This window comes from Juglans microcarpa x Juglans regia, chromosome 3D (genome assembly GCF_004785595.1).
Source record: "Juglans microcarpa x Juglans regia isolate MS1-56 chromosome 3D, Jm3101_v1.0, whole genome shotgun sequence".
Lineage (NCBI taxonomy): Eukaryota > Viridiplantae > Streptophyta > Magnoliopsida > Fagales > Juglandaceae > Juglans > Juglans microcarpa x Juglans regia.
In genome coordinates, this window is record NC_054598.1 from 36,168,626 (window position 1) to 36,185,391 (window position 16,766).

Sequence of the window (16,766 nt, forward strand, 5' to 3'; positions counted from 1 at the left end):
ATATTCGAAAAGAAAAACAGCTACAGTAAAGGGAATTCGAAGCTGCATGGCCTGATCTAGAGATCAAAATTCAAGTGACTCTAGTACTATTGTTCGTAGATCCGCAAATTACAAACCTACCATTTGGCACTATGATTATATACAATCATTGAAAACTGAATATGTGGTACATTTTTCTGTTTATATTGTTTATCACTGGTCTTAGAATTTATTGAATATATATTTTTGGATTATCGGTAATGAGCAGGTATGAAAATTGGATTCTCAGGGAGTTTCATACACCAGAAAATTAACTTGCTGAACTGAAGGGAGAAGTGACGATGATGTTTAATAAAGTGTTGGAGCCTCCAAAGCAACTTGATCTTGTTGATATCTTGCAAAGACTGGGAGTGTCTTACCACTTTCAGGACATAAGGAGGATATTGAAGAAAATAGGCAATACTAGTACTCACGATGGTGATGTGTGTAAGAAGGAGAGTTTATATACCACATCTCTTGAATTTAGACTGCTAAGGCAAAACGGATATAATGTTCCTCAAGGTAAAGTGGTAAACAGCATACGATCGAGTTGATTTTTCAATATATATATATAACAAAGAGATCTTACACGTCACTGTCCTTGAACCATGATGATAATATTGCTTTTAATTTTCAATATTTTTTTAATATATTTATATATATATACACACATAAATATGGAACCGTCACCCATCATTTAAAGTTAACAACGTGTGAGATTTGTTGATTGCAGAGATTTTTAGTAATTTAAAGAATGGAAAGGGAAATTTCAAGGTATGTCTTTGTGATGATATTGAGGGAATATTGGCTTTGTATGAAGCCTCATTGCTTTTGATAGAAGGTGAAAGCATCATGGAGGAAGCAAGAAATTTTGCAACCAAACATCTCAAAGAATACGTGAACCAAAGCAATGATCAAAATCTTTGTGCAAGGGTGAACCATGCCTTGGAGCTTCCATTGCATTGGAGGATGCCAAGGTTAGAAGCAAGGTGGTTCATTGATGTATATAGGAGCGGGAAGATGAACTCTATCTTGCTTGAGCTTGCAGAATTGGATTCCAACATGGTACATGTAACACCCTGTATTTTAGTGTATTTTTACTGAGGGAATTATTTTCATGTAATCAAAATTTATTCTCTTATTTTAAAATTGGTTGGATTTTTAATGAGTTTATTTCTATGATTTTAATTTGGTGAAAATTATTTTTATGTGCTTTCTTAATATTTATTTATTGTTATGCATTTAAATTGCTTTTAATATTTATTTAATTACTGTGGGATTTAATTATTTCAATTTGACTTTACCATTACGTTTAAATTATTTTATTTAACTTAAGGTTTTGAAATCGTTTCCGTTGGATCATTTTTGTAACTCAAGTTATGAGAATTGGACCTCATTTCTTTTTCCTCTATTTTTCTTTCCTCTTCTTTTCTTTTCTTTCTTTTCTTTTTTTCTTTTCTTTCCTCCTTATTTCTCCTCCCCGCGCCAACTCCCTCTCCCTCCCTCTCTCTCCGTCCGTTCTTCCTCTCCCCCAGCCCGCCGCCGTGCGCCGGCGGTGGTCGACACCGCCCGGCTCCCCAGCTCCCCCAGCCACCGGCGACGCCACACCTCCGTTTCCAGCTCCATTCGCGCCGCCGTTAGCCACCACGAGCCCATTGAAGCCGCGGCACTCTTTCCGCCGCTGCGCCGCCGTCGCACCACCATTGGCCACCATCTTCCTACCACTTCATCCTCGACCTCTTGGCAACCCATGGGACCCAACCCCAGCTCCGATCCGTCACCGGTGAAGCCCCACCAAGTCCATCTCCGATTTGCACATTTTTTGGCCTAAAACCACCCCTTGCGCCGCCACCCACGGCAAACCACCACCACCACTAGCTTCACCGACCTCCCTAGGCCTTACCCTATCAATCTTGGGTCTTCGTTTGCCTCCGTTGAAAAGTTGGTATTTGTGACCCACGGCCACAGTGTATTTTACACTGTGGTGTTGCTCAAACGTCGCCTTTTTCAACTTCGTGATCCTCGGAAAATTATTATATTGCACTGTAAGTATTTCTCCAAAGAACTTTCGTAATTTAAATGTATTTTTGCACTAACCCATTTCACTATGTTTTTGGCATGCCGGACTGAGTCCGAGGAGTTCGGGGGTCGGATGGATTTGTGATTGGAGTTGTTTGGTTGATTTGGTTGAATTGGATATTGGCTGTTGATGGGTTGGTTGGATTTGTTGGTATTGTTCATTGATGGATGTTAGATATTGTGTTGGTACATGTGCATTTCATTATTTCATGCATGATCATGTTTGTAAAGAAAACTGGGTTTTCGTGTATTGCATTCATGTTCATGTGATTTGAAAAGCTATGATTTTATGTGATAATATTTTTCGTGCGTGTGTATCACGACCCCAAGCCGAGATGGGGCATTAACTCGGTGGAGCTCCTCTGGTTACTCGGGAGCGGAATATACTGAGTAACGTCCCCTGGATTGTCGCCGGGCGACAATGGGATCGGACGAGATGGTCTCGTGCCGACTCCGTGGTCCTTCTGCTGGCGGGGACTAGAGGATGTCTGGCCACGTACGCGCTGGGAGCGGAACTGGGCATCGCTCGTTGCGTAGTGTGAGTGCTTGGCCATGTACGCGCTGGGCGCGGAACTGAGCACCGCTGCGAAGCCAGGACGTGCGGATGGTCCATAGGGGAGACCATGGTGCATATGGAAATAATGCATGGTGCATTTGAGAGTAATGCACTATTTTCTGGGAAAATAGTGCGAGTTGGTTTTTGGGTAAATCATTTTCTGGGAAAATGTTTTACGGATAATTTGGACCAAAATGAGATTTTGGTGTGTGTTGGAAATTTATCATTTTCGGGGAAAATGATGTTTTGTGAAAAAATGCATGTTTTCATGTGCATGCATGTTAGTTGCATTTAATGCATTTTATATTACGTTGTTGTTTGGGTTATACTTACCTGCGAGACCATTTTGTGGTATCACAGATTTTGATGCTGATGAGGAGGAGGAGGGCGAGCCTGAGGAGACGGCTCCGCCTGAGGAGTGATCTGGGATCACTCGTTTGTATATCTAAAACTATTGTAAATTATTTTATGGATGACTGTATAACTGCTATTTAAATCTTTACTGATGTTTGATTGTAATTAAATTCTGGTACTTAGTTGACTATCCGCTACGTTATTTTATTGAACACTGTTGCATGTACACACACTGGCACTTCGTTGGGATGTGTGACCGTGTTGTCACCATCCTGGCGTCTCGATCCCTGTGTATTTATATAAGGGGGATTGGGGGCGCCATAGGTGGTATCAGAGTAGTTCGACTCTGGGTAAAACCACATGTCCCTTAGGATAGTACCAGAAAATTATTTTTATTATTTTAAAATAATAAAATTTTTGTTTAAGTGGTGTAAGTTAAGTTATTTATTTTATATTACGAGTTTATTGCTATTTTATTTTATGTTAATTGATGTTATTTGATTTATTTGATTTTATTGCTTTAATTAGTGTTTACCTTTAGTTGAGTATGGTTTTATTGGCTTTATTTATTTTATTGTATAATAATTCTGTTGTTTATTTATTTTATTGTATAATAATTTTGTTGTTTATTTATTTTAATGTATAATAATTTTGGTGTTTATTTATTTTAATGTATAATAATTTTGGTGTTTATTTATTTATTTGTATGTCATTTTAATTTAATTGTTTTATTTTATGGCGGATTATTTTATTGTTTTATTTATTTTATGGTGAACTACTTCATTGGTTTTATGCATTTTGTCGTATGTTATTTTATTTATGGAATTTTATTTTATTTTGTTTTGTTCGAAATTGAAAGGCGGGTTAAGGGTTATGTTATGACAGGAAGATGGTACGACTGAGAAGGCCATTGTTAGGCTTAAACATTGGTATAGTAGGCCTGTACTCTTGGTGATTGGTTGTTTTAATATCAAGGCTTGAACATCAGGGTCTGGGTGAACTCTTTGGATTAGGTACTCAAGTTGCTGCTAAGGAGGGGAATAATTTTTAATTGCTTAGGATAATTGAGGATTTAGGTTCCGTAGAATTTAGGTAATGAGTCTTTGGGGTAGGAGGTTGTAAGTTCAACGAATGTCAATGTTAGATTTATGAGAAGTTCATCTAAGGTTTGTGGCCCCATAGTTTTTTAGAAAATAAGTTAATGGGATTTAAGCTGGTAGGTTCAACAAGCAATTAAGAGATTACTTAGACTATAAGTTTTTGATCTTGCCGACCTCGATAAGCAATTTGATAACATTTGGGGTTTTAGAATTTACAAGTTTTATAAGGCGAATGTTTTAGATTTGAGTTCATCGATCTTGAGGATTTCAGGAAATGATTTATATCTGGGTTAAGGTTTTAGAATTGCAGAGTTGAATGGCTGAATTAAAATAGGATTGATCTGAGTTGAGTTATTGATATGAGAATTTTTTTAGGGGAGAATTTCTTTGGAGATGGAGGATGTTGATCTAGTTCGGTTAATAATTGTTTTTAGCTTGAGGTTACAGTCACAGGTTAATGATTTAATCCATATCAATTTTAAGGATAATAGATGGTGACGATTAAAGAAATGATTCTTATTGATTTCGAGGATATAGGTTTAGTGATGGAAATGGTAATGATGACCACCTGCACGTTTGGAGGATTATTGGTTTTGGCTAAGGGTGCGTAAGATTGATGTATAGAAGTGGTGAGTGGTTATGGATTTCGGAGAGTATAGGTCCTAGTCTCATTTGGTTTGGAAGAAGTGGTTTTGGTTGGTGTGGAAGAGGAGTCAACACAATAGTAGTAATTCAAGAGACCTTGGCTTGGAGTTTTTGGTGAGTCGATCGAAGTGTGCAATTGAAGTGGGTTACTTAATGAATCATGGTTGTGAATAGTTATTGTGATTATCTTCAGGAATTAATTGTGACTTGAGGTTACCTAGGAATTTAAATTTTTGAGGCTATACTTTCTTTTGGAGTTTGAGCATCTAGTTGGTTGAATGAAGGACATTGTTATTTAACTTGAAGAGAGATTGATGGGATGTCATGTATGGTGTATGAAAAGATCTTTGAAGTTGAAGCTTAGGCATCAACAGCGGATAATATGATCAAGTATGTGGGTTAATAAAGCATTAGGATCCTTGGGTGTTGTGCAATGGCTTTTGGTAGATTGAAGATTTGATCAGTATGGTTTGCCCTGAGGTTTAATAGTGATGTGCTATTGAAGGAACTAGTTGTGTTAATACTAGCTCATTGGAGTAGAAATAGGTGGTCAAGTTACCAAGGAAGTTTTGTTAATGTTTTGGTGTAGTCGATGGTGGTTTGTAATGGGTTTAGTCACCTCTAGATTAGATGTTGTTCAGAATGTAGATGATGAGCTTTCGGGTTTAGGTTGTTAGGTAGAAGTCTCTAGGCACTCTTTTTGTTTCGCTAGGTTGGAATTGAGTCTTTTAAAGTATGCTTCTTATTGTAGATGAGATCAATGTATTTTGGGTTGAGGTTGCTTATTTTCAATTTGAGATGTTGAGGTTGTTTGATATTGATTTTCTGTCAATGATCATGGATGTATTTTATGGAATTGATTTTGATCAAGGCAGCAGAAGTTAATTGAGGAATTTGAGTTAGAACTCGTGGTTTTGGGAGAGAGTATTTTTTTTCTACCAAATTGTGATAAGAGTTTTGGTTAGTAGGAATGGAGCCACCTTGTACTCGATGGTGTTAGTTTCATGAGAACGTAAGTTTTATGCATGAGGCGAATATCGGAGTGCGCAGCAGAAGCGTGGTATTTTTGTTGTAGTCAGGAGTTCAAATTGTGCTGATTTGAAGAATTAGTGGTGACTTGAATTTTGAGAAGATACTTGTAATTAGAGATTAATCATTTGGTTGTGCAATTTGTTATTGATGGTTAACTTTGAAAGTGGCTATTAGGTTTCCAATAGTAGAATTCAATGAAGGATCAAGTTCAGTTAGCAGGAAGAAGAAGGCTGAAGCGCAAAGTCGCCAGAAAAGTTACGCAGATAGAAGAAGAAGAGACTTATCTATTGAAGTAGGTGATTGGGTTTATCTTAAAGTCTCTCCTATGAAAGACGTTAAGCGCTTTGGTAAGAAAGGAAAGCTTAGTCCGAGTTATGTTGGCCATTTTCAGATCGTAGAGAAGGTTGGGTTTGTTGCTTATAGAGTGGCCTTGCCGGACTATTTTGGCGGTATGTTCTTAAGTCTGCTCTTAGTTGAATTTTATTCCTGTCTTAGTCTTAATGTTGACCTTGCCAATTTCGAGGACGAAATTTTATTTAAGGGGGGAGGATGTAACACCCCGTATTTTAGTGTATTTTTACTGAGGGAATTATTTTCATGTAATCAAAATTTATTCTCTTATTTTAAAATTGGTTGGATTTTTAATGAGTTTATTTCTATGATTTTAATTTGGTGAAAATTATTTTTATGTGCTTTCCTAATATTTATTTATTGTTATGCATTTAAATTGCTTTTAATATTTATTTAATTACTGTGGGATTTAATTATTTCAATTTGACTTTACCATTACGTTTAAATTATTTTATTTAACTTGAGGTTTTGAAATCGTTTCCGTTGGATCATTTTTGTGACCCAAGTTATGAGAATTGGACCTCATTTCTTTTTCCTCTATTTTTCTTTCCTCTTCTTTTCTTTTCTTTCTTTTCTTTTTTTCTTTTCTTTCCTCCTTATTTCTCCTCCCCGCGCGCAACTCCCTCTCCCTCCCTTTCTCTCCGTCCGTTCTTCCTCTCCCCCAGCCCGCCGCCGTGCGCCAGCGGTGGTCGACACCGCCCGGCTCCCCAGCTCCCCCAGCCACCGGCGACGCCACACCTCCGTTTCCAGCTCCATTCGCGCCGCCGTTAGCCACCACGAGCCCATTGAAGCCGCGGCACTCTTTCCGCCGTTGCGCCACCGTCGCACCACCATTGGCCACCATCTTCCTACCACTTCATCCTCGACCTCTTGGCAACCCATTGGACCCAACCCCAGCTCCGATCCGTCACCGGTGAAGCCCCACCAAGTCCATCTCCGATTTGCACATTTTTGGCCTAAAACCACCCCTTGCGCCGCCACCCACGGCAAACCACCACCACCACTAGCTTCACCGACCTCCCTAGGCCCTACCCTATCAATCTTGGGTCTTCGTTTGCCTCCGTTGAAAAGTTGGTATTTGTGACCCACGGCCACAGTGTATTTTACACTGTGGTGTTGCTCAAACGTCGCCTTTTTCAACTTCGTGATCCTCGGAAAATTATTATATTGCACTGTAAGTATTTCTCCAAAGAACTTTCGTAATTTAAATGTATTTTTGCACTAACCCATTTCACTGTGTTTTTGGCATGCCGGACTGAGTCCGAGGAGTTCGGGGGTCGGATGGATTTGTGATTGGAGTTGTTTGGTTGATTTGGTTGAATTGGATATTGGTTGTTGATGGGTTGGTTGGATTTGTTGGTATTGTTCATTGATGGATGTTAGATATTGTGTTGGTACATGTGCATTTCATTATTTCATGCATGATCATGTTTGTAAAGAAAACTGGGTTTTCGTGTATTGCATTCATGTTCATGTGATTTGAAAAGCTATGATTTTATGTGATAATATTTTTGGTGCGTGTGTATCACGACCCCAAGCCGAGATGGGGCATTAACTCGGTGGAGTTCCTCTGGTTACTCGGGAGCGGAATATACTGAGTAACGTCCCCTGGATTGTCGCCGGGCGACAATGGGATCGGACGAGATGGTCTCGTGCCGACTCCGTGGTCCTTCTGCTGGCGGGGACTAGAGGATGTCTGGCCACGTACGCGCTGGGCGCGGAACTGGGCATCGCTCGTTGCGTAGTGTGAGTGCTTGGCCATGTACGCGCTGGGCGCGGAACTGAGCACCGCTGCGAAGCCAGGACGTGCGGATGGTCCATAGGGGAGACCATGGTGCATATGGAAATAATGCATGGTGCATTTGAGAGTAATGCACTATTTTCTGGGAAAATAGTGCGAGTTGGTTTTTGGGTAAATCATTTTCTGGGAAAATGTTTTACGGATAATTTGGACCAAAATGAGATTTTGGTGTGTGTTGGAAATTTATCATTTTTGGAGAAAATGATGTTTTGTGGAAAAATGCATGTTTTCATGTGCATGCATGTTAGTTGCATTTAATGCATTTTATATTACGTTGTTGTTTGGGTTATACTTACCTGCGAGACCATTTTGTGGTATCGCAGATTTTGATGCTGATGAGGAGGAGGAGGGCGAGCATGAGGAGACGGCTCCGCCTGAGGAGTGATCTGGGATCACTCCTTTGTATATCTAAAACTATTGTAAATTATTTTATGGATGACTGTATAACTGCTATTTAAATCTTTACTGATGTTTGATTGTAATTAAATTCTGGTACTTAGTTGACTATCCGCTGCGTTATTTTATTGAACACTGTTGCATGTACACACACTGGCACTTCGTTGGGATGTGTGACCGTGTTGTCACCATCCTGGCGTCTCGATCCCTGTGTATTTATATAAGGGGGATTGGAGGCGCCACAGTACAAACAGTCCATCAAGATATCCTAAAAGAAGGGTCGTAATAATCATTATTATCCTCATATTTTTTTATTTGCATCTCAACAAGATTAACTATAAAGATCTTTACTTGATATACAATTCAAAAGATAGTAAAATGCATTGCTTGAGTTCTAAAATTGATATGGTTTTCTTTGGTTCATATAAAGGTGGTGGAGACACACTGGTCTTGGAGACTTGAGCTTTGCAAGGGATAGATTGATGGAGAATTTCCTATGGACAGTGGGAGTATCATTTCAACCTGGGCTTGGATATAATAGGAGAGTGTTAACAAAAGTCAATGCACTAATAACAACAATAGATGATCATGTGTATGATGTATATGGCACGTTGGATGAACTTGAGATTTTCACTGATGCTGTTGAGAGGTTTGTATTAACCATTAATGGTATTGCAAATCTAATGCTTCATATATATATATATACATATATATATATATATATGTATATATATGATTTACCTTTAGTGGTTCCAGATGGGATGTCAATGCAACGGAAAAACTTCCTTATTATATGCAAACATGTTTCCTTTCTCTTCATAATACCATTAATGAAATGGCTTTTGAAACTCTCAAGGAGAAATTAAAGGATTCAACAACATTCGATACCTTAAAAAAAGCGCTAAGACCTTGATTTCTAAATTCATAATCATTTCTTCACTAACATTGTTTTCTTGTATGTATTATATATACTTCCTCTAGCTCCTTGCTCTACTATGAATATTTCAGTGGGTAGATTTATGTAAAGCTTATCTGTTGGAGGCAAAGTGGTATTACAATGGTTATACACCAAGCTTTCAAGAATACATTTAAAATGCATGGGTTTCAATATCGGCACCATGCAGTTATACTGGTGCATGCTTATTTTGCTGTCACAAATCGAATAATAACAAAGGAATCATGTGGTTTCTTGGATCCAGAGTATCTGAATATAATTCGTTGCTGATCAATGATTCTACGACTTATGGATGATCTTGGAACATCTACGGTAAGCAAACCATATATACTATCTTAACAATTTCATCAAGAATTGTTTTACCACGTGACATGAACATATATAGATCAACATCAATCCATAAATATCATGTGCGCATATATATATGTATATGTGAGTGTACATGTTTGACATCAAAGTTCCACCAGAAGCGGCATCAACTATGGTTCGAGTTTGCTCATTTAACCCATAATAGAACATCTGAACTTGCAACCAATCCGGTAATCAATGTTGAGGGCAACGTCGAATCAAATCTTTATATCTTTCCCATGCTTCATAGAGTGACTCGAAATTATTTTGCTTGAATTGACCAATCTCATTCCTGAGTTTGGCTGTTTTTGCAAGTGGAAAGAATTTAGCAAGAAACTTTTCAGCCATGTCCTGCCAACTAGTGATGCTTCCCGGTTGTAGAGATTGTAGCCAATCTCTTGCCCTGTTCCTCAAAGAGAAAGGAAATAATCTCAGTCTAATGGTGTCTTCAGAACACCATTAATCTTTACTGTGTCACAAATCTCCAAGAACATCACCAAATGAATATTGGGATCATCAAGTGGTGATCCACTAAATTGGGCTTGTTGCACCATGCTGATCAAGGCTAGTTTGAGCTCAAAATTATTGGCATTAATGGTCTGGCGTCTTATACCCGAGTAGTTGTTATTCACAACTGGCCGTACATAATCATTCAAGGTGCATGGCTGTGCATCATGTTGTCCGTCAGCCATGGCTAGTACTTTCTTCTTTCTTTATTATCTAAGAGTTCTTTCAAGCTCTGGATCAAAAGGAGTAATGTCACGAGTTCTAGCACGGCGCATCCAACGTCAAAAAAACACTTGGAGAAAAAAAAAATTCTAAATTAAAATCAAGATTACTTTGTATCAATATTGGCAAAAATAAGAAGAAATCAATCCCCGAAAACGGCGCCAAAAACATGATCGGTGCAAAACTGCAAGTGCACAGTATTGTAGTTTTATAGTAAAGTGATGAGAAGAGTATCGTCCTCAGGGATTGGTAACTTCCTTTTGACAAATACTAAAATTGTACTAATCTTGACTTTATTTAGAAAAGTCACTAAGATTTTTGTAATTGTAAATTAAAATAAAATTAATTCAAAGAAAATATTCAAAGGAAAAGAAAACTGTTTTTCGAAGATCAACTCAATGGGAAATAAAACTTCTAGGAAATCGATTTCACCTAATCCCTCACAATGTTTTACTCATCTAACTAATTTAATTTAATTCTCTCTGTTTGTTAGCAAATCTCCACAAACATCCAAAAGCCTCTTTCGACAGTCAATTGAAAATTATTCTTGTTCATCATTTTACACAAGAGTATGCAAATTAATAAAGCGAGAAAGCAATAATATCAATGATTTTAATACTACATAGGTTCATATAAGTCTTTCGATCTCTATATTTACCTATGCTGAAATATCCAAGATCTATCCTATAATTCCCTCTTTCGATAGCAAATCACAAGATTAAAATCATCTAATTAATGGCCAGTTAATTAGAAGCAATAAGTTCAGAATAAATCAGACAAATATAGAAGATAATTACTTCAAATTAACATAGAAAAGTAAGCATAGTTCAGAACTAGATTACATCGTTTTCCTATAATAAAGAAAATTTAGTTTATGCTAAAAATCAAATTCAACATAAACGAATTCACCATAATTTTTTTGAGAGAAGAATAGAAGAAAATGAACACTGAAAATGTTCCTCGCAATCCAAAGTGTCGTCCCTTGCAAGCCGCAGTGTCTGAAACGAAAAACTTCAGAGAAATGACCCTCTGAAAAACTCTCCAATTTGATGCTAATGATATGCTTAAATATGGTAAGAAAGAAACCCTAATGTCTTCATATTCCCGCACTCAAAATCGCCTGAAGTTTAAGACTCTACTTGGCAGCCACGTATGTGCTTCAGGAGTTCAAATTTGGAAAACTTTATTACATTGTAGCCCTTTAAGATAGATTTTCAACGCATCAAGAATCGCATCAATTCGATATTAGAGCGGAAAGTTATGATTAAAATAGTAAAGTGTGTCCATGCTGTCTACTAGCGTGTTTTGAACTCTGATCCGAATTACTCTCAAACCCCATCATTATCCTTATTTGAAGAGTCCTACACTCATTGAAATTTCTTAGATTGTTCCAATGTCTTGCCCACTTGAAAGTCCTTTGAATTCGAATGAGTTTGGACTTACTCTTTTATAAAGTCTTAAATTAAACATAAAAATATGCTCAGGAGTATCCCAAAGTAAATAGAAACTCAATTTAAGAGTGCACATTAATTCTAATGATTTCTATTAATAGTTTAGCATTTTAGTCCAATAATAGGGTATTTAGACTAAGGTTTAAAGTTAAGAAGTGATAAAATATAAGAAATTATGCAAGGCATCACCTCACATTGAGAAATCGTGCAGAATTATGTTGCTGGTGATTTTGGAAAGATGTATACGGCTGATGGAGAGGTACTGGATGTAGTGGGAGTGGGTGATGTGCGCGTCACACCTCCAAATAGGAGCTTGTGGACTTTACAGCAAGTCAGACATGTTCCAAATCTGAGGAAAAACCTTATCTCTGTGGGGCAGCTTAATGACAGCAGTTTTGCAGTAGCGTTCTTTGGAAAAGCTTGGAAGATCACTAAGGGTGCGCTGGTCCTAGCGCATAGTAAGAGATCTTACTCTTTATATTTAACATCAGGGTCCAGTGATGTGCAGGGAAATACAAGAGTACAAAATTGCAAGCTTGATCACGCGAAACATGTGAGGAAGCCATAGGGAGTTAGCTTTGCCCTTTTCCATGAAAGCCTGGGAAAGTTGGCTAAGGTTTCTAAGATCGGTTCGAGACTGGAAACTCCTGGTGCAGTGGGAGTTGTTAGTTGCCCTGTGAATATGCTTACTAAGGGTGATGTATGTGGAAGACTGAAGTCAGGATTGACTTTAATGCGTCTTCTAGCTTGAAGACGGGAGCTGTGAGCTGTAGAAATGATAGGGCTTGACTGGAAATAGTGGCTGGTGTGGTGCCCACGACCCCCATGTAAGGAGACATGGGAATCGAGACGCCAGGATGATGACAACAGGGTCACACATCCCAACGTTAGTGCCAAGTGTGTGTACATGCAACAGTGTACAAAAACAACGCAGCTAATTAATACAACTAAGTACCAGAATTGTTAATACATTTTAAACAATCAGTAAAAAAGTTTAAATATTATACAGTCATCCGAAATAAATATTTTAAAAGTCCCAAACCAAAATGCGAGTGATCCAATCACTCCTCGGGCGGAGCCGACTCCTCAGGCTCACCCTCATCCTCCTCTGCATCAAAATCTGCGTTACCATAGAACGGTACCACAAGTAAGTATAACCCAAATAACTACGAGATAAAAATACATTAATGCTACCAACATGCATGCATATGATGAGATATGCATTAAATCCAAAAATACTATTTTTCCCGAAAATAGATATTTTCCAACACACGCCAAAATTCCATTTTGCCCAAAAAGAATACTCCGTCATTTTCCCAGAAAATGACCCAAATCAATAAAATCTCATTTTCCCAGAAAATGAATCACATAAAAATATTTTAATCAACACACGCTATTTTCCCAGAAAGCAGCTCATTATTCCATTAACCAATGCACCATGATCTCCCCTAGGGATCATCCGCACGTCCTGGCTTCGTAGCGATGCTCAGTTCCGCGCCCAGCGCGTTCGTGGCCAAGCACCCACTACGCAACGAGCGATGCCCAGTTCCGCGCCCAGCGCGTTCGTGGCCAAGCATCTTTTAGCCCCACCAGCAGAGGGGCCACGGAGTCGGCACGAGACCATCTCATCCGATCCCGTTGTCGCCCAGCGACAACCCAGGGGACGTCACTCAGTATATTCCGCTCCCGAGTGACCAGAGGAGCTCCACCGAGATAATGCCCCATCTCGGCTTAGGGTCGTGATACACACGCACCCAAAATATTTTAACACATGAAAACCCAGTTTTCATGAAACACATGAACATGAATGCATGTACACGAAAACCCAGTTTCCTTTACAAACATGATCATGTGTGCAATATGCCATGTACATGAACAACACCATACCAACAACCAACATTTCACAATACCAACCAAACACACAACTCCATCCACAATCCATCCAACCCCCGAACTCTTCAGACTCAGTCCAGCATGTCCAACCAGTTCACAATAATATGGGTTAGTGCAAAAATATATTTAAATCACGATAGTTCTTTGGAAAAAATACTTACAGTGCTATATAATAATTTCCGAAGGATCATGGAGCTGCAAAAGGTGGCGACACAGCAACGTAACAGTGTAAAATACACTGTGGCCGTGGGTCTCAAATACCCACTTTTGAATGGGGACAAACTAAGACCCGAAATTGATAGGATAGGGCCTAGAGAGGTCGGTGAGGCCAATGGTGGTGGTGGTTTGCCGTGGGTGGTGGCGTAAATGGTGGTTTTAGGCCAAAAATACCCAAATCGGAAATGGGGTTGGATGTGCTTCACCGGTGACGGATCGGAGCTGGGGTTAGGTCCACTGGGTTGCTAGAAGGTCAAGGATGAAGTGGTGAAGAAATGGTGGCCGGTGGTGGCGCGACGGCGGCGAGCGGATGAAGTGAAGGCCGCGGCTTTAGGTGGTTCGTGGAGGCTACTGGCGGCGCGAGGGAGGCTGAAGTTGGAAGGGTGTGATCTCCGGCCGGAAGGGAAGAGGTTAGGCTGGGCGGTGAGGGCCACGGCGGCACGACGGCGGCGCAACGGCGCAAGGAATGCCGCGGCTTGCGTCGTGCGTGGAGGAGAACGATGGAATGAGGGGGGCTGGAATTTAGGAGGTGGGGTCGCCGGCCGATGGGGAAGTGAATGGTAGGGGCGGTGACCGACATGAGCGGCTCACGGTGGCGCTATGGGTGGAGGAGAAAACGGACGGGGAGGGAGCGCAGGGGCGTCGCGCGCAGGGAGAGAAAAGGAAGAGGAAGAAATGGGGAAAAAGAAAAGAAAAAGAAAAAGAAAAAGGAGAAAAAGAAAAGTGGGGAAAAGAAATGAGGTTCAATCCTCACATCTTGGGTCACAGAAAATGATCCAACGAAAATGATTTTAAAACAGCAAATCCATTAAAATAAATTAAACGTAATGATACAATGAAAATAAAATAATTAAATCTCACAATCAATTAATTAAAAAAGAAGAACAATTTAAATGTACAACAATAACTAAATATTAAGAAAACATAGCAATTTAATTTTCACAATTTAAAGATCATGAAATAACCCATTTAAAATATCTGATAATTATAAAATAAGAGAATAAATTTTTAAATTATTAAAAATAATCCTTCAGTGAAAATACACTAAAATACGGGGTGTTACATCCTCCCCCCTTAAAAAAATTTCGTCCTCGAAATTAGTAAGGTCAAACATTAATGCTAAAACAGGAATAAGATTCAACCAAGAGGAGACTTAAGAAACATACCGCCAGTCAATCAAATAAATACGGATACTGCTCTCTAATGACAGCTTCTCTCTCCCAAGAGAAATCCTGAGCCAACGGATCGCCCCATGACACCTTCACCAAAGGTATTGTCTTAGACCTTAACCTTTACTCTTTCCCATCCACAATCTGAGTCGGGGCAACTTCATAAGAAAGATTAGGCCGAAGTTCATTGCGTTCAGAGTCGACAAAATGAGGCTCTAGCTGTCCAAAACTCTTCTTCAAAGACGACACAAGGAACACATCATGGACATCCCCAAAATAATCTGGCAGGGCAACTCTATAAGCAACTAGCCCAACTTTCTCTATAATCTGGAAAGGACCAACATACATCGGACTAAGCTTTCCCTTCTTGCCAAAGCGCTTAACCCACTTCATCGGAGAGACTTTAAGGTAAACCCAATCACCTATCTCAAATGATAAGTCTCTTCTCCTTGTATCTGCATAACTATTTTGGCGACTTTGGGCTTCCGCCATTTTAGTCCTTATAAATTGAACTTGATGCTTCATTTCTTGAATTATCTCAGGTCCAATCAATTTACTTTCGCCAACTTCGTCCTAACACAACGGTGATCTACACTTCCACCCATACAAAGCTTCATACGGGACCATTTGAATAGAGGACTGAAAACTGTTATTATAAGCAAACTCAATTAGTGGCAGATGTTTCTCCCAACTCCCTTGAAATTTCATGACACAAGACCGCAACATATCCTCAAGAGTCTGAATAGTACGCTCTGATTGACCGTCTGTCTGTGGGTGATATGCAGTACTAAACTTCAACTTAGTGCCTAAAGCTGCCTGCAAACTCTTCCAAAAAATGGGACGTGAACCGCGGGTCCCGATCTGACACGATACTCTTGGGCACTCCGTGCAAACGCACTATCTCCTTAACATACAACCGAGTCAACTTACCCAAAGAGTCAGTGTTATTAATAGGCAGGAAATGGGCACTTTTGGTCAACCGATCAACTATCACCCAAACTAAGTTCTTTCCGCTAGGGTCCTCGGCAAACCCACAACAAAATCCATAAAATATCATCCCACTTCCACTCAGGAATAGGGAGAGGTTGAAGTTTACCAACAGGTCTTTGATGCTCAGCCTTAACTTGACAGCACGTGGCACATTTCTCAAAAAAAAAATGGCGATATCCAACACACTCGTATTAGTCCTCCAGTGGCACATCACGACCAGTATTCCTAGATGACTATACTAACCAAAATCTTATTTTCCACAAGAACCTTAATACAATATCCAGAAAATTCCAATGATCAATAGCTCCATACAATAATCCATGCTAACCTCAATCAGCTCCTATGCTTCAACTTCTAAACCTCCATTGAATTCTACATTTGGTAACCTAATGGCCACTTCCAAGGTTAACCATCAATAACAAATTGCACAACCAAAAGATTAATCTTCAACTACAAGCATCATCTAAAAATTCAAGTCACCACTAATTCCTCAAGATCAGCACAAAATCCGAACTCCTAACTACAACCACAAATATCACGCTTCGGCTGCACACTCTAGTAATTCGCCACATGCATAAAATTTATGTCCTCATAAAAACTAGTACCATCGAGTACAAGGTGACTTCATACCTACTAACCAGCAAACTCTTACCACGTTTTGGTAGAAAATACTCTTGTCCCCA

General features: G+C 39.4%; 1 protein-coding gene and 1 non-coding gene across 2 annotated transcripts; both read left to right on the top strand.

Moving 5' to 3' along the window:
• Nucleotides 1-293: 293 nt before the first annotated feature.
• On the top strand, nt 294-9,245 carry LOC121255277 (myrcene synthase, chloroplastic-like; the record flags this gene model as incomplete). The annotated part of the gene is made up of 5 exons (XM_041155550.1): nt 294-540; nt 752-1,087; nt 8,581-8,614; nt 8,760-8,981; nt 9,089-9,245. Coding segments are annotated over 5 exons (996 nt in total), but the record flags the coding sequence as incomplete, so codon positions are not given.
• Nucleotides 9,246-9,828: 583 nt separating this feature from the next.
• LOC121256800 lies at nt 9,829-9,935 on the top strand. The gene has a single exon (XR_005939090.1). It is a non-coding gene; the product is annotated as a small nucleolar RNA R71 (small nucleolar RNA).
• Nucleotides 9,936-16,766: the final 6,831 nt, after the last annotated feature.